The sequence below is a fragment of the Vanessa cardui genome, chromosome 13 (genome assembly GCF_905220365.1).
Source record: "Vanessa cardui chromosome 13, ilVanCard2.1, whole genome shotgun sequence".
NCBI lineage: Eukaryota > Metazoa > Arthropoda > Insecta > Lepidoptera > Nymphalidae > Vanessa > Vanessa cardui.
Genome location: NC_061135.1, coordinates 13590607 through 13610395, shown reverse-complemented (window position 1 = coordinate 13610395; position 19789 = coordinate 13590607). Strand labels below are relative to the sequence as shown.

The 19789-nt window shown below is 34.7% G+C and overlaps 1 protein-coding gene across 1 annotated transcript; it reads right to left on the bottom strand.

The window, feature by feature from the left end:
• Positions 1-352: 352 nt before the first annotated feature.
• On the bottom strand, positions 353-1312 carry LOC124534912 (forkhead box protein L3). Its single transcript, XM_047110956.1, has one exon. It carries the CDS (start codon positions 1310-1312, stop codon positions 353-355), a length of 960 nt encoding a protein of 319 aa, XP_046966912.1.
• Between the last annotated feature and the right edge of the window lie 18477 nt (positions 1313-19789).

The window sequence follows — 19789 nt, the reverse complement described above, 5'->3', positions numbered from 1 at the left end:
GTATTCACTAAGTAGATTAATTATAAAACACGTTTATAGATACAGTTATACACACTTCTAACAATTAATTTACAATAATTTACACTTTGTGTTTTGGAAGAAACAAAAAACAGTAGCGCGTAGCGGTAAAATGTATACGGTTGCTTCGATAAAGAGTTCAACGCGCGTTAAATACGAATAAAGTAAGATTGGCTGAGAATAGGTGTTTGAGGAAGATAAAATAGATAACAGAGGAAGGAAATTAACACTGATATAGTTCACTATAACTATAATGTTCTAATAATACTGAGTATTCACTATTCACATTTGTACAGGGAGTGGCTTATCTTGCCATATTGTCTAAATTCAATGCTTAAGTATCCGGTGGGTGCTGTTGATCCGGAGGACTGGGAGGCGCCGGAGAGTGTGGAGCAGCGTGTCGGCGCAGCTGCTGGAGGATGGCGGGGTCGAGCGCCGGCCACCAGCCCCCGAGCAGCGGGTAATGCGCGGCGGGCGTCAGCGGCGCCCGCACCTCTTCCTCCGTCGATCGCACTTCTTCTTGATCACTCGCCACTACGTCTATATCCTCTTCTATTTCTTCTTCTCCACTGCTATCCTTTCGTGGGCGTTTCTCCGGCATGTCGTCGGGTGCGAGCAGAGAAGCAACATCAAATTGCCTCTTTCGTGCCTGCGCATTTGCTGGTACCCTTCCGCCGCCCCAAAACGGTAGTGGCAAAGCCGTCGGCGGAGGAGATTGTGGTGGAGGTGAAGGGGAATCCTCACCGTCATCGTCAACAGCTAATCCCATATGTTTTCGAACTTTTCTCTGAGCTTTACGTCTTCTAAAATCACCTTTCCGAAAGTCCTCAATATTTGCCGGGTGAATCGCCCAGTAATGACCCTTTCCATTGGCAGATCTGCCCGCCTTGACAAAACAATCGTTTAGCGACAAGTTGTGTCGAATTGAATTCCGCCAGCCGGGACCTCTCGTTCTAAAGTAGGGATAGTTGTCAAGAATATGTTGGTAGATGTCGGACAGAACAAGTTTCCGTTCTGGTGAGCTGAGGATAGCCATAGCAATCAGGCCGATATAACTGTGTTGTGGTTTCGGTTCCTCGGGCTGAAGCGCGCGTTGTTGAAGCAGTGACATAGAGAGAGCAAGACGTGGAGCGTAGGGTCCATAGCATGGTGCCACCGCCGGCGGGTACAGGCGGAGGCGTTCGGCGACGGCGTAGTTGTAAAGCTGAAGTCGGTAGTGGTCGATCGCGGCGGCGGTTACGGCGGGCGCGTCTTTGGCTAGCGGCCAGGAGCCTCCTTCGGCTCCGCTACACATGTTCGCGGTGGCGGTCGGTGCGCGAGTGCGGCCGGCCCGGAGTCGGCTTCGGCGGGCGGCAGCGCGCGCTACGCCGGGGGCCGCTCCGTCGCCGGCCAATCACCGCTCGCCCGCTCCTTGTATACGTGTTTTTGTTTAGCGACGCCCCACTCCGGCGGCTTTGCGACTCCACGCGCCCTGCCTTGAGGCCGCTGGTACTGATCGCAAGTAAACAGTGATTTATGAGCTGTGAAGTCATAAAAATTAGACATAACGAAAACCTTACAATACATGAACTTTACATTTAGACTTGCATATTTTTTGTATATACATTAATAATTGTAATACAAATAATATATAAGGTAGTTTGTCATCTGTAATTGATTGACAAAAGGTAGTTCTTTTAATTTGTTTTTTTAATACTATAGTATTTGGAAAAAAATAGCGACTAAGCATTGTTTCAAATGTATTTTTTTCTTTAGTTATTCTTCGTTTTTGTATTACACGTAGGCGTTTATTTTCAAAAATTTACCAATACTATATTAATAATCATAAATTAACCGTATCGACCATTTTTACTTTTAATATCTGTATGTTGAAAAAAAAGTGGCAAAATATTTAGTGTTTCATAATTCATTTGTTTGCTGTCGGTCCTTTTAAAACCGTTACAAATGACAACTTCGTAGCGAGTACTTCCCTGTTATTTTGGAGATATCACAACAAGCAACAACACATTACTTCTCAGGAGGCACGAGAGAGCGAGATGCAGATATAAAAATACGCTATCCGCCTCAAGATAGATAAGGACAGAACAATATGCAACAGTTTCACATGTCGCGGTAAACGACTGTGATACAGCTTGCTCTTATACCAGACCATTCGAAAATAAACCCTAATGCCTTCGAAATAAATTAGACTTTCTTTTGTGGGGTGTGAAATTTTATGTCATGGTGAATGAGAAAGGATAATAAAGAGATTTAGCCGCGAGTGCGAGTGGGGTAGCACTAGAGATATCGATGAGACGCCGCGAGCTAACAATGCAGTTGCCGCCCATTTAAATACGCCATTTTGTTTACTGTCTCCACAGCGGCCTTTGTTGGGGAAAGCGATGTTACAGAATAAGGAAATTACGGGAAAATTTTACTCGTCCGTAACATAGACAACCAGCATCTCCGCTTCTAAGGATATACTGTATTGTGTGTTTATTGTTTCGACTGGGGATCTAATGACATGACGTACAACTTTAGCAATTGTATAATTTTTTTACTATAGAACTGCGTTTATTTATTTATATATTTATATTTACGATACCAATAGTCTTTATCCAATGATTAATCTGTAGCCGATATGGCTCAGGCACAATGGAACACGTGAGTTTTAACCGACGATTGCGGGTTCAAATCCATCACTAGAAAAATGTAACTCGCAATCGAATCGAAACGTATCTAACCGTTTTCCTATGTGCTAACACAATGGTTAAGTAGCGCTTCCATTAAAGTTGGATCGGAATAGCGTTCGGAATACATCGTAACAACTACTTACCTTAACTTACCAACTTAGGTAATTTACCTACTTAGTTGAACATTCAGGCCAACAACACTGGATTTGCTCATGTGATTAATATTTACAATATTTTTAGCTAAGTCAAGAGCAAAATCGTGAAATTTTGCATGTGAGTTCGGATACTCTCTCTGACATAACCTCAAAAGACAATCATACCTGTAGCCGCAGAGTGACATTAGTGGGTTTTTACTTTTTAATTTTCTTGATATTGGAGCTTTGTGTAAGCGATCTAAATAGTTATCGCTGTCATAAATTCTACCCCCAAACAGCCATCTTAACTGTTGACGTGTTCTGATATAAAGAGCGAGCTGGAATATCTACAGGAGCGCATCGGCGACGTAAGGAACGGGTAATATTTTTATACGCATCAATGGTTTGAGCGTTGAGTGGCCACAAATCTATGGCAATAAAAATAGCATTAACATAATATCATACTGATAAAATGTTGCTATAGAATATTGGTACGTACGTATTGTATACCCTAAGCCTGTTTTAACGTAAATGATGGTTACAAATATGCCTATTCAGATACAAAAATAAAATTCATTATTTGACTAAAGTACTACGACTGAATTACAATTAATATGGGTTTAATTTATAAAAATATTAATACCTAATGTGAATTGTATTCGTTCTTATTACCTACCAGTAATCGTTAAGTATGACATAATTTCAAATTGGAATGACATCGGTAGGTTTAATAAGACTCTACCGGGTATTTGCAATCGCTTTATTGTTATCTATTTTGTATTCGCTTTTGTTGTTTTACTATGAAGCTGCATTGCTTTATTATAGTAGCAAAATAAATTGGGAACTTAAACAATTTTATATTTGATACTTAATTAGTTACATTAAGATTAGTTATTAGTGAAAGGTTACCTACAAAACTTCTTCAGCTATTTAAAGATTATAATTATAAATTATAATCTTTATATGCTTCAATTCCTGTTTATATGTTTACAGGTATGTGTGATGATATATATAATGTGTATACCTATTGTTCACGTATGTAGGTACATTTGACGACCTCCATGGTCGAGTAGTGTGTACACCGGTTTTCATGGGTACGCCACTCCGAGGTCCCGGGTTCGATTTCCGGCCGAGTCAATGTAGATTATCATTAGTTTCTATGTTGTCTTGGGTCTGGGTGTTTGTGGTACCGTCGTTACGTCTGATTTTTCATAACACAAGTGCTTTAGCTACTTACATTGGGATCAGAGTAATGTATGTGATGTTGTCTCATATTTATTATAGGTATGTACCTACCTATATTTATTGTACAGATGTACATGTTTAATATATCGATGTGCTATCTAGGTATGTATATCTACGTACGTATTCACATAATACGATTTGCAAGTAGATACAACGGCTGCAAAATCGACAATGAAATGTTTCGTAAATCATCTCGCATAAAACAATCGACCTGTTGAAAATTGTTTTTCGAAATGAGCGAAACACCGCATACACAACCGACTAACCGATTCGCATACTAATTCGACATTCTGAAAAAACTGTGATAACACTAAAAATAGCGAGTGCCAAATACCAATTTTCTTATACGTAAATGTCTATTCGATTGGTTTTCTCTTTCATATCCTTAGGGTTGAAAAAGGATGGCAAGTCTTAGAGTCCTGTAATTAGTTAGCCTTGTGAAAGGGCTATACATACAGAAATATGAGTCTAAGAATGAGTTATTTCGATATGGTATACGTATTAATAAGATACTTTTTATTTTTATACACAAACGTATCAAATATTTAACGATAGGAATTTGAGATAATTTTAAACGAAGTTGATGAAGTATAATATATAATAATATAATACTTCTATTTTTTTTTAAATTTTGTAATTTATTTTAAATAGAAAGTGTTATTGTAAATGGAACATAATTTGCTTAATATAAAAAAGAACGCATCTCTACAATTATATTCCTGTATTTATTTTGTTTAATCCTTTGGAATATTCAAATAATTATGTATAACTTGTTTACATAAATTTCGACAGAGATTCGAAATTCGAACGTGTTCTAATTTATGCAGATTGATTTTATAGCAAAACGGTCTGTTTCATTGTTGTTCTAATTGCCCGCCGCAAGACGGAGGCGTGACGCTCCGCCCACCGTTCAGGCTCTTTGTACACGACTGTACCCCGTAAATTCATTCTCTCTTCACTACCGGCCCACAGTTTACTTTATGTTTGCATTGTTTATGTAACTGTACCTAGCGGGGCGGTGTTACGTTAAATTTTATCATGCACCTGGCTATGGGATGATATTTCGAAATTAATATCAATTTATACTGAAAAAAAAATAAGGGTAAAATAGCTTTTAAATTAAGAATAACATATGAAATAAGTAATGATGTTCGTTATAAGTATTATAGGTAATTATTTAATCTATAACAATTTGAGGTGTATCATTATTGTATCTGTATGGTATGGTACAGTCATTAACACAATTATTATTTTTATAAAACAAAATTTGTTATTGAATAAAAATGTAATATTTCGCGACAGCAAAATAACTTTCGCAATTATTTAACGCTCGTCGTCTGTATATTGAATTAGGGACTTTGTGTGGAAAACTGTTCGCAAAATATTTAGGCGTCACAAAGGAGGTATTAGCGAGGCGAGGGATGGTAATTTTATGTAAATCGACCGCCGGCGGCAAGGCGAGTTCCTCGGCGGTTTCACAATTTGTTTATGTTTTAGCAACAACTTCGACGTTCGTCTTACGACTTTCTTAATATTTGCCATGAGAAAATATGTATAGGAAATTTTACGTGAAATAAATCTTTTTTATTATTTTTTCTTTTAATCGCAAATTGAATTTTGTCAAAGTAACTTACGGGTATACCTAAGTTATATACAAGTTAAGATACGTAAGTAGTCGGTACGTAATCTAAAAATGTTAAGTTGGTACTATACCTACCAACATATAATAGCTACGTATCAAACATATATAAACATGGCTTAAGCAAGTTTAAATAAACCATGTGAAAAAACAATATTAATACTAGGTATAGTAGAAAGCTACTTAGGTATTGGGAACCTAACCTAACCTAGGTGTATTGAACTAAAAATAGTAGGTAGGTACCTAATGAGTCTTCCAATAGGTACCTATATATAGACTTACCTACCTACCTGCTTAAGTAGATATATAAATGATTCAAATCAAACTTTACAAATTGAACCTTAGGGATTAACCGATAGATCATTCTTAAGTGAGTGAACATTTTTTGTCTCTCTCTTCCTAATGTCAAATCAACAATACAAGAAAGAGAGAAATTATTGAACTAAGCACTCGCTGAAAATCGTTTATAAATTATTTTTAAATGTTTATCAAAGTTGAACTCTTATAACAACATATGTACAAATAAAGTGATTTCAGTGGGGATGGTAGGAATGGGAGGCAGACGGTTAATTAGGATCGTCCCCCGTCTGCGTATTGCCTACATGTACCTAGGTGTCTAGATACCTACTTAGACATACACGGTGCAAATAACTTAAAGCTTATATTCGTATAGTCTAATATTATAAATTTTCAAAAAAAGGGCTAAAAAATTTGTTTTTATTTGTAAATTGAATATCTAAGAACATATTTTTTTTTTCAAAGAGTAAAAAAAGTATGTCACTTTACATCTTTGTCTAGTTAGTGTTGCTTTTTTTTTTAAAAAATTATCTTTTTTCAGAAATAAACATACGTAAATTAAATTGAAAGCCTTTAAATTAAAATCATTGCTACGTTGCTTAGGTAGGTAGGCTACCTTTGATATGATATTTTCTCAGGTGGCTGTTAGGTTTGTGCTGTGATAACAAGATATAAGAAAGAAAATATATAAAAAAAAAATATTTTATATTAGTATAGCAATACCTAATTTATAAATAAACATTACTGAATGACCTCTTGAAAATTGCATGGCCAATAAAAGTTATTCTAAGAATCCAAACCGTAACCAGAAATAAAAAAAAAAATAAAGACATATCGAGCCCATTGCGATACTTGAACAATCATCATTTTATTAAAACGAGATTCGATAATGTAATTAAAGGAAAAATTTACTCTATGTGACTTCAATTAAGAATCATTTTCGGTTAACGTGAAGGCTTTTATATAGGTTGTAACACAATACCCTAAGCGTCATTCACACTCATTTCAAGTTGGTTCCTTTATTCTGGTTGACACTTTTATACGGTTACGATTAACACGTACAAACGAAATTAGAACCCAATGATATTATTAACTTTTTTTTAAACTAACCAACAATGAAACCCTGATCTTGTGACTTAATATTTTGAATAAGTACCTCGGAATTTACTCGGATTACCACCTACGTATTTGTGTAAACACAATAAATATATTTTTTTTTCATTCCATCTCTTAACTCCACAGATTAAAGATAAGTTCAGAGTTTGAGATGTAGATATGAGCTTGTCATAATTTGCAATAATTTTAGCAAAATACAGATAACACAGAAAATGACATTTGAGTTTTTTTTAAAGAGATTTTATAATCTGTTAGAATTTATTTTAAACTGAGTACCTACATTTCGCTCGTGGCTTCGCTCGCTTTTTAGGTTATAGGCTATTTGACAATACGAAAAATAAATTGAGAATTATTGTAATCAGTGTATATTTAAAAATGGTTATTTACTAATAAAAGTTGAATATATACTTACTTAATTTATTCAAAAATTCATAAATAAAAATGTTTCAAATATTTGTCACGTGAAACAAAACGCTCCTGATTGGCCGGGCTTATGAAGAACTCCCTTTCTTGTAAACTTTGCTTTTTTACTATATGTATCACAGATTAAAATACAAGAAAGTGACGTCACCGACCTCTTTGCAGCGCCATATTGTCCAAGTAGTGTTTTTGCGCGTTATTTAAATATGGAATTTTAAATATGATATTTTTCGGCAAATATGTACTAGAAATAAAAAACACAACTTTCACTGGGTTCCTTAACTTCTACTAAATAATATAACATTTATTTTAAAAACCAGTCAAATAGCCTATTGGTTGTCATGTGCTAGGCAAAATTAGTAGTTCTTTCTTGGAGTTCGAGTTTCCTTCACACCAAATATAATCAAATTTGGTTCAGTGGTATAGTTGTGAAAGAGCGACAGACAGACAGAGTTACTTTTACATTTATAATAATAATATAGATGAACAATAATAAGCCATATGAAGCGTTTAAAATTGTTTTATACAATCTATTAAATGTGTTTAGTTTTACCTATAATTTTTATTATAAATAAAGCCATTATTGTTGATAAAATTTGAGATTAAATGAGATTTTTATTTAGATATCTAATCATACTTGCTTTGTGTATTTTTTATGTTTTTTTTTTTTTATGTTATTTTGTTATGTTAGGTGGCGAAGGTAGGTAAACGTCGTGAGGAAACCTGCAATCTTAATTGAAGCAATATGATGGAATAAACCCCAAACTATTTAGTTAATAGGAGAGGAGGCCTTCGCCCAGTGGGGGTATTGACAGATTGTAACAGATTTCCGATTACTTAATGAGATATGCTTCCGCCAAGCTTTCGCTCCATACCGACGAAAATTAAATTTTGAACTCATGTAGCTATATATACTATTTAGATTAATTTATTGCCTTGATGATGGAAAACAAAGTCATTGCGCTTGCGCAATAGTAACTAGAAACAACCGATTCTATCAATATAATTTACGAAGGTTACAATTTTATAATACTTACTTATAAAAGACATAAATTTGACATAACATCTTAACTCCCAAGGTTGGTGGCGCATTGGAATATAGCATAAGAAATGGTTAATTTATTACAGCTCTATTGGCTATGAGCGGTGGTGACCTCTTACCATCAGGTGGCCCATTCGTTCGTCATTCTACCCAATCATACCATAAAAAAGTCACTCGATGGTTGTCTATTGAAATAAAAAAACTGAAAGGGTTAAGTAGAAGGATATTTTGGAGGTACTAATTTTTTTGCTGCTTGTAAATTTTGAACAAGACTTTCTGAGTAAGTACCTACCTACCTACTGTTGATATCAAGTGCGAATAATTGTATCAGTTATTGAACAAACATCAATTTATTTATTTATTTATTTGGATAACCAACAAAAGTAACATTATTACATGCATTATATTATAAAGCTAATGACAATGACTTAAATGTCCTTTTAATTATAGGTTATCACATCATGCAAAACATAAATATTGTAGTGTATCAAAATTTAAATTAAGAAACAATAATGATTAAAAAATACAAGAAATCTTTTACAATACTTTCTAGCACTGTGTTTCAGGCCGGTACAAGGTCTTCGAGCTTATTTCGGATAGAAAAGGTAAATATTATAACGAATATATGTCCATTTCTTCAATGGTTTTTTTTTATATTTAGGTACCTACGTCATTTCAACAGAGCAATATTTGCTAACGGTCACGGGTGTAACAATGTAAGCTACATTTGAGTAGACACTCGTAACTAATTTCTCAGCGATCAACGTTGTTCACATATATTCCAAATCATATTGTACCTTGGCCGTGTCCAAATGCATAATTTAATAAAAAAAAGCCTTTAAAAAAGTCTACTATTTCACCCCATTGACAATCGTCACTTACCTATTTACTCTGTGTCATATGACACGTGACATAATTTTAGACATTATTAATATCAACAACAATTCTATAGACATAGGTAGGTATGTTTATTGGGCTCACTACTCGCAAATAAAACTCCCGCCGGACCCGACTACGTTGTCTTCCGCACGTTTGCTTTATCTAATGCAATATACCCCGGACCCTTTAAACAGACCTATATTACTTATTATAAGTATATAACTTTATTAACATAAGAATTAACAACATTAAATGCTTAAATATATATATATATACAAATATGAACTAAAACTAGTTACTGTATAAATCTTGACCGCGTGGAATGTTGGCAAGAATGCTAGCAGCCTTTCCCCGTTGAATCGCAATTCCGATCCTCTGGGCAAAAAACGAACCTCCTGTCACCAGTGGAGGCAATGAGGCGAGGTATTATACTTTTGATGAAGCTATTTGCACCACTACTCCAAGGTAAGTATATAACTTAGTTTTTTTAATTTGAAACTAAACAAATTCAGTTTTTAGTAACTTAAAAAATATACAAATGTGAACAAAATATATCGATTACAATTAAATAACATTTAGTAACCTTTCCAATTAAACGTATCGAATCAAATATATAATTCTCAAAGCTAGCGTAAATAAATCAATTCTCTCCCGACTCGGAAGCCGTCGAGTGGTATTAAATCGTTCACGATTGAAAACATTCGTGTTCATTCGAACAATACGTGAAAGCCATTGTCGAAAATTTCATTTTGTCAATACGTAAATAGTTCATAAATATTTAAACAGCTTAAACCGAACCCTTGGGAACGCTTTGTAGATATTTTCAAGTAAGCAAAAAATAATTTGTAAGTACTTTATTCATTGTGTCAATATGCTACTGGGTAGCGGACTTCCGCTGACACTTTTTAGATTAAACACTTTATAAGTCAATATTAGGGTTTATGTTTTAATATTGATTAACCCAGTGCCAGTTTTGCTATCGATTTTAGATGTAGTTCAGGTGATACATCTGTGTGGGTGACGGCGTCGTGGGAATAGGGAGCGGGTGACTTGGATAATATACTCTTCAATACCTACTAGACACTGGTCCCTCGAGTCTGGACTTATTTGATATGGCCAGACGAGTTCAACAAATGAGGTCGTTTTAGATTCAGTCTGTTATTAGTGTTTGAAACTATTTATTATTTTATTTATTTCTACCAATCAAGATAGAATGTAACATTATTTAACACAATGATTATTTCAAACGATTGCCACGTTGTATACAACAACAGCCTCTAAATTCCCACTGCTGGGCTAAAGGAATCCTCTCCCATTGAGGAGAAGGTTTAGAACATATTCCACCAACATATGCAGGTTTCCTCGATGTTCTCCTTCACCGCTGTGCACGAGATGAATTATAAAGACAAATTAAGCACATGAATCAGCGGTGCTTGCCTGGGTTTGAACCCGCAATCATCGGTTACGATACACGCGTTCTAACCACTGGGCCATCTTTATTCACAAATTGGTTCTCGACTGGTTGTATGACGCAAACCATTGTATCAGTTTTCTTTAATTAAGTCATCCATGTTTTATTATCACTATTAAGCAATATGTCTCGTTTATATGTTTATCTACACATAATAAAATTGGAGTGTCTGTTTGTAATCTTAAAATGGTCCTTTTTACTTAATGCATATGTACCTATGTATATACGATTTTGGCGGCCAGATAACTGATATAATAAGAAGTATGTTAGGCTACCATAATATTCATTTTTGTATAATTCAAGCGCGTATGTCATGAGTAGGTACAGCTAGTGCATAATGTACTCCTAATTATTATTAGGTATAATCAAGTCCTCCGATAATGAAAATTCAAAGCCTTTTGGCCTTGGTATTCAAAGAGAATTCAATTTAGATATACTCAGACAATTTTAATACGTTTTATTAATAATAATTAAGTATGTAACAATTTCCCAACTGTTACTTCCAGTATTTTAATTTAAATAATAAAATGTTATTTAAATCAATTCACAGAAAAATTTACATGGTTTCTGATTAAGTTTTAATTATTATTATATATCTGATACAACTACTCCGTTCTAGGTATGTTCTAGTTTAGCTGATGTATGTATGTACCTACTTCTATTCACAATTTTTCAATATTTTTCAATTTTTATTAATAGAAATTATTTTGTCACTGTAGCCTCCTACAAGTTCTTAAATTACAAGATTAATAAAATATAGCAACTACCGGTTCAGAGTTATACTTATTAAGAAATACGCCTGAAAAAACTAATTGGTCTTTGTGACAATGATATAATATTATTTTTTTAACAATAAATTAAAATTTAATAATTAGTGATGTTAAGTGTTGTATCGCGTATGTAATTAAACAAAACAGCAAGACATGATCGCAGACGTCTTCAGGAAGTAGGGCAGGGCAGCTGCAGCTCGGCGCCTCGCCAATAAGCACTCCACACATCCCACACATTCCAAGAACGGACGTACACATCGGAACAACGTTTCGAAACCGACTTAATTCAATTACACGCCATTGTCCACAGTTTTTGCTCGAGCATTTTACACTCCAACAATGGTTTTATTTTGCCAACAATAACTGTATATTTCTGAGCACAATGCTCTCGTCTCGTCCGAGTTGACGGACCGTCACGATGGTCAGTATTTTTTCAACACTCGAAACTAACTGTTCATGAAAGGTGAATTGTGTTTGCGAGTCGAGTGTTTATCGTGTCCTGGCCTGATACTATCTTAATCTCGGATTAGTAGAGTGTTAAAAGCTATTGTCAGGTTGTCTAAATTCTTGAACAGGCGCAGTGCCCACCTAAGGCACAATAGATCTTCTAATACTCCCACGCAAAATTATGCTTAGTTAAATCTTTTCCAATCGCTCTGTATCCGGTCAAGTGTTTAGATAAAACATTTTTATATAATGCTAATAAACTATGGTACATCTATTTATAGATATATATTGAAGGCTTCACGACAAATGTACGTAGATATGTACAAAATTTTAGCTTTAACTTTTTAAATTTTATTCGCTGTTAGGAAGGACCTCTCAAGTCATGATTGATAAATATCTATATATCTGTATATTGGTACGTTGTATTCCAATAATTATTTTATTTTATTGTACAAATTTATTAATACAGTATGTTTTAGATTTATATGAAGATTCAGTAGATACGGATGTTTTGCACATATATATTATGGATAAAACTTTAAAATCATAAATCACCTATATACCGTCTATATATAATCTGTTAAATTGGCATAATAATTTGCGCTCAAATCAAGCGCAAACATATACCAGAAAAAAAATGATTGTGACATATGAATTGCTTTTTTTAATGAGTTTTTCTAAAAATGGTTTGTCTTTTCAACATTCCAAAATGTAATACAAAATCATTGTTATACTTTTGTATTTGTGTTTTTTTGTATGTATGGTTTATTAGTTATCTCATCAAGTTAGGTGATGATATCAATTCCATTTTCTCTATAACACAGGGAATAGACACGAAAGCAAGATGGAATAAATATATTTTGATCTGGACAAATTTCTATTATTATCCTGAAATCGAAAAGGATAAATTATTATTGCGAAACCTAAACTGTTCAAACAGTAATTGTGTTTTGACGAAGAACAAAGCGCTCTTTGACGATTACACAAGATTTGACGCTGTACTTTTTAATGACGACATCCTCGTCTCCAAAGACAGACCACCGATCCGAAGTGATAGACAAATATATATATTTAGTACATTAGAATCATCATATTCTTTTCCAGCTTGCGAAGTATATAATGACGGATTTTTCAATTGGACTTTTACATACCGTCTTGACTCCGATATTGTGTCGAGTTACTTTGTAGTGAGAAATCTTAAGGGAGCGATTGTCGCCCCCGGGGTTTCAGTGAAGTGGCATACAAGTTCCCGCCCTATTGCTAAGAGAACAAGAGCTATTTTAAAAGGGAAGAGGAAAGCAGCCGCCTGGCTCGTGAGCCACTGCAGAGCCGATAGCTTAAGAGACGAATATCTGACGCGACTACAAGAGCATCTTTTCAATTTTGGTTTGAAAATCGATGTGTACGGTAAATGTTCGCACGTGAACTGCCCTGATGATGACTGCGAGCAAATGATAAAGAAGAATTACTACTTTTATATCGCTTTTGAGAACTCTTTAGCGGAGGACTACGTGACGGAGAAAGTTCTTCATGGTTACAATAATTACGCTGTCCCTATTGTTTATGGAGGCGCTAACTACAGCAGGTTTGGTTTCATGGATACATTTCATACTTAATTATAACATACCATTTATCGTCTCATGAAAAGGTGGGTACATTATTTGATGTGAATATATACCAATAATTTTGCCAGTAAAGTACTTTCTTTTTATGAACCAATAGAGGTTTATTAACTTAAAATTATAGTTACATTACATAGACAAGCTAGTCTTTTTTATCTCTTGAATGGCCCGTTTTCCCCACGTGGAAGTTGGGTATGTTCGCCAGTACCCCGGACGCCGTGTGCGCCACGGTGCACAAGAATACCCACTAAAAAATCAGTGGTACCTTCTCCGTCCCTTTATTCGTCATGGGATCATTTTCACATCTAACCGTGACGCCCTGACGAAAGACAATCTTGTTTACTTTAACATTGCAATTAGTTCAACTAAACAAATATCATTACGAATAGTAGTTCAATAGATCTCATCATTCCTGGTCTATACCTAATGATCTTAGACTTTAATCTGAAAATCTGAGGAAAACAAATTATAAAACTATGATTTAATTTCATGCAATTTAAATATTTTGTGAGATGAGTCTGTGCTGATCCTATCTATAAATCTCATTTTATTATCCTTAGATTCCTGCCGCCGAGCTCGTATATAAACGCCCGTGAGATGCACCCATACAATTTGGCGTTCGCTATGTACGAAGCCATACAAACTCCAGCTTTGTATGAAAAATACTTCAAATGGACTAACTTATACACGGTATCTTCTGATTTTAAATCAAACCATCCCTTATGCAAACTTTGTTATGAGTTAAATCAAAATCATACACCTTCAAGTAAGGAATATTTTAGGAAATGGTGGAATGGTCTTAATGGTATGAAGTGGTGTCTCTCAAACGAGTACTGGACTGAAGCGTCGAATGTTAATATTGATGCGAGACATATTTTTAAATTATACTAATCCTTCAAATAAATATAGTGACAAGATTGATGATTTGGTCTTGCATTTTCACATTGTCTAAACATTTACACATACACAATTACCACGGTAAAATCAAACGGAAATAAACCTTATCTAAGTAGGCTTTTAGTAGCACTTTTGACTGGTTTTTATTACAAGATGTACCTTTTTAAAACAAAGCTACCAGTTTTAGATAAAAGTGCTCCTAGAAGTCTGCCTGAATAAGATTTATTTTAATTTGATTTTGATAAGAGATGAAATAATGCAAAACAAAAGACGATACATAACTATATTTACCTATTAAGTATATCTATACATATATATACACAATTACGTTTTTTCAGTTAGACAGTCTCTTCATTTAACCCGTATCATTACTTTACCTAAAAATGAACATACTTCGGTAACGTAATTAGTAAGTGAAAATAATAAAATTTTGACAAATGTATATTTTATTTATAGTTATATGTAATTGGTAAATATGATGAAAACTATTCGACAGTATAAGGTATGAACAATAACAACAACAACAACAGCCTGTAAATTCCCACTGCTGGGCTAAAGGCCTCCTCTCCCTTTGAGGAGAAGGCTTAGAACATATTCCACCACGCTGTTTCAATGCGGGTTGGTGAAATACACATGTGGCAGAATTTCTATGAAATTTGTCACATGCAGGTTTCCTCACGATGTTTTCCTTCACCGCTAAGCACGAGATGAATTATAAAGACAAATTAAGCACATGAATCAGCGGTGCTTGCCTGGGTTTGAACCGCAATCATTGGTTAAGATGCACGCGTTCTAACCACTGGGCCATCTCGACTCACTCACTCAATGAACAATTACAATGTACTTAAAAAAATATTGTGTATATAAATAATTTAAATGTCCTATAATTATTTACCAACAGCAAAGTTATTAATTTCCGTTATTTCATTACCTATTTTATTTACGCAAAAAATAGCACAATATATAAAGCGAAATATAGGTACGTATGTGTTTTGGTTAATATTCAAATTTCACATTCCCTTCCAAGCTAGCGTGCAAACAGGCACCTAAGTTCAAAAGCGGTTGGGTAGGGGAGTGAAAACAATTACCCACATTTACATACATCATAGCTGCCGCGGGCAAATATTTTGGTGCCGTATATTAGAGATACAGGATTTAGTAGTCTTGTGTTCGTTTTATGTTTATTTACAAATGAAAAGTAGCGACAGTTTCTGTCTGCACTAATATTATAAATTCGATAGATTATTTAGATGAAGTTGGTATTGAAGATAGTTTGAATCCTTGGAAAAATATAGGCAATTTTTTTTAATAAACCACTCAGGGCGGTAAAGCTTTGGCAGTTTATATGCTTTACATGAATTACGCCTCGGTAAAGCTGCCAGTACCTAAGCATCAAATCACCAAATTTTGTTTATTATTTTCTCAAATATAAAGATGGACGTTAATATACACCTGAAACTTTAACTTGAAAATGTACATGTAATTTTTGAATGGAGCGGGTTGTTGTACTGATATACTAGCAGATCAACTTATACAACCGATCGCCAAGACAATTGGTATAACTACATATATATATATGTAGAGAATACGTTTGTTCGATTTCGCTAGTATAAAGTAGGTAAAACCCTTGAATTGCTTTTAGAGGGAGAAATTGAATTTAAGTAATTACCCATACCATTTCTATACCGTAATGGTTAGAAGAAGTATTTATTTTATAAGGTAAATCATCCTTTAGACCTACTGGTTAACGGTTCGTTATACTTATATTAGCCAGACATTTTAAAATGTTATTAAATTAGATTATAATATGTTTAGGTAAAAATAAACAGTACGAAGGAGAGTTCCTGTATATTTTACTACGCGTGGAATAAAAGAGAGAGCAATGAATAGACGATAGATAGCAATGATTCAAATATACGATGTACGATATACATACGTATGAAATAAGTTTGCAATTCCGCATTTGTCGGGCCTCCGAAGTCGCAGCGTCTCGTTTCCGGATTAAATACGAACGCAGCCACAAAAATAATCCCGCACAGCGTAAGATTAAAGAAAACTCATCAGATCCAAACGTATAAGTCTTCGTGGACGCGGACGGCAGTTTCGTAATCCGCGGTACAATGCGTGTTATTCATTTCATAGCGTCACAAAAGAGCATGTTGCTACAAATATTCGACACAAAGACGAGAAAGTAATTAATGTTAGAATCGTATTGGTTGAATCCAGTCGTTAGTGCCCCGGGGAGGCACGACACAATACGGTAGTTAGGGAAGCCGGGACGGGGTCGTATCGGCGGACGTTTAACGAGCAAATTATTTAGTAAATGTTGCCAAATAATAACATTAATGTGGGTTGGGGCTGACTCGCGACTGCTCGCTAACTCGCCCGCTCGCCGAAAGACTAGTGTGGAACGTTATTTTGAAAATACCTATAATACCTAGGCGAAGCGCCGCAGTCATAGATATGTAGTTTGTAATCGTTAGGTATATTTATTATAAGCGAAACCGTTGGCGATGTATGAGTATATTCGATTAGTAGGTTTTTCGGTTAGGCAGTGTTCGATTTATGCAATGCAAAATACCATTAATATTTTATCTAAAAAAGAAGATACAGGAAGTATTTTAATTAAAACTTCGATAGGTAAATACCGAAATAATAAAAAAAAGTAAAAAATATTTATACAATATATGCAATTAAATTTATAATAATTATAAAAATTATAATTAACTATTATAAAAATAAATAAATATATGTAGCAAAACTAGATGGTATACCTAATCAATATTATATTATTGTATGAAAAGTAAAAATCAAGAAATTTTATTTCTTATTAATTTAATATATAACGTGATACGTAGTTAATATAGTAATTCTAGTTTCATACCTATAGGGCTTACAACTGAGTGTTTATTTCCATTAATTTCGTATCTCCAATTCAGTCAGTTTCAAAATACGGCTTATCCACAAAGCCTTGTTATGAAAGGCAGAGGGGTGTCCCCCTGAGGGTGGTTAGCCAATGAGAGCTCTCGTCACACTCGACCGGGCACCAGTGCAAACAGCAGAGCCTGAATGCCACATAATTGAGTGTCTCCTCATTCCTCGTCTCGATGCTCAACGACGCGAGCCCATTGTGCACCCCATTATAGCAATTATGAACTAAATGTTCGCGAATTAACGACGGTTTTATAGATGTTTTACACGTCGATGGGCAGAGAGTGGTGAAATAACTTCGAGTGAAGTGGATGGCTTTCGTTATGTCAATATTTGGACGTTGATTTAATGTCTTCATTTGTTGAAATTGTGTCCAAGGATAGACTATGTATTTATCTTTGTACTAATAGGATTATTGGAATTTCATTTGAATATATATATAACCGGAGCTGAGATGGCCCAGTGGTTAGAACGCGTGCATCTTAACCGATGATTTCGAGTTCAAACCTAGGCAAGCACCACTATATATATGTGCTTAATTGTGTTCATCTCATGCTCGGCGGTGAAGGAAAACATCGTGAGGAAACCTGCATGTGTCTAATTTCATCGAAATTCTGCCACATGTGCATTCCACCAACCCGCATTGGAACAGCGTGGTGGAATACGTTCCAAACCCTCTCCTTGATGGAAGAGGAGGCCTTATCTCAGCAGTGGGAAATTTACAGGCTGTTACTTTACTTTACTTTAACCGGTCTAAGGGTTTGTCTACTTTATAATTATGTATAAGTTATCATCGTCACTGACAGTGTGGTTATAGAAGCTTCTATCGTTACATGTAAGATAATTTTGGACAACCAAAACTGGGACTTTTGTGCGGTAATTTACAATTAAAAAAACATTCATCACGTCATCGTATTTTATAAAATTATTAAAAATAAAAAGTTGTAAAATACACTTGACTTAGTAACATATACACGCATTACCCTCCTCAACAATCTCAATGTCGGGTGATAAATAAAAGAGGACGAGAGCGTATTTTAAAGTTAACAGTGCGCAAAACGAGCTTGCCATCGCGAAGACCCAGGGGACGAAGGAGTCCCCGCAAACGGAATGGATAATTCAATAAGCGACGGAACGCACCGACTAATACCGAAATTAGCAATACGATACGATTAAATAGATTTCGGTCGAACAAAGCAGATGTCAAGGGAATACGGTAAGCCGGGGTGTTTAGCGTCATTACCGCCGATGATGAAGGGTTGCGCAAATATTATACTTAGACATTTACTGCTCAATAATATGCTTGATTTCATTCAAAACATGACAGTTTCTTTTTCTTTTTTTTTTCTCCATATCAGTGTTGCCAGTTTAAATGATTAAACTAAACTATTTCGTTGTTCGATATAAATGGAGATGAGTCGAATATTAGTTTTATTTTAGGTTTTTATCTGTTTTACCAAACTATCGTTTTTAACCACGTATTCGATTAAAATATAAAAAAATTATTTGATACTTATATGTCGTCGCTACTCACTTGTATACGCCTCGCACACACAAAAGGACAGTAATTACCATAATTCGTTACTATAAATTATTATAATAGTACGAAATATGTATTTATTTCAGTATCAAAATTACTTGCAAAGTTCCTTAACAGGTACGAGAATTTTACATCGTTTTCGTACGCACTAGAATTCAGGTGGTCACCAAATATTTTCGTTTCGTTTTGTCATATTTGGCTGAAAAATCTGACGATCAATTATTTAATTAATTATTTATAGAAAGACGAATTCTGAAAAAGACGGAACTTCATTATCATTACATAGTATAAAACAAACATGCTTAGGTACCGCTGTCTGTCCCTATGTTTGCTTATCTTTCAAATTACGCAACGGATTTTGATGCGGTTTCTTTTAATAGATAGTGTAATTCGAGAGTAACGTTTTTTTGCACCATAAATGGACAATATAGAAACAAGAAAAGTAAAGTTACCATTAGCATTGCATATACTAGCGACCCCGCTGATATATAATAAATTCTGCTTTTTTTATAATCAGATAAGATTCTAGGTCCTCCATATGCCGGTGGGCTTTGTCTCCTTACAAAAACAAACTTAAGATAAATAATATGACAACTTCTTGATTTAATAGATGCATGGGAACAAAGCTAATTTACAGCGTTACAAATCG

Bases quoted from the DNA above. Each gene is read 5' to 3' on its own strand.
- LOC124534912 (XM_047110956.1), bottom strand. From the start codon at position 1,312: ATGTGTAGCGGAGCCGAAGGAGGCTCCTGGCCGCTAGCCAAAGACGCG.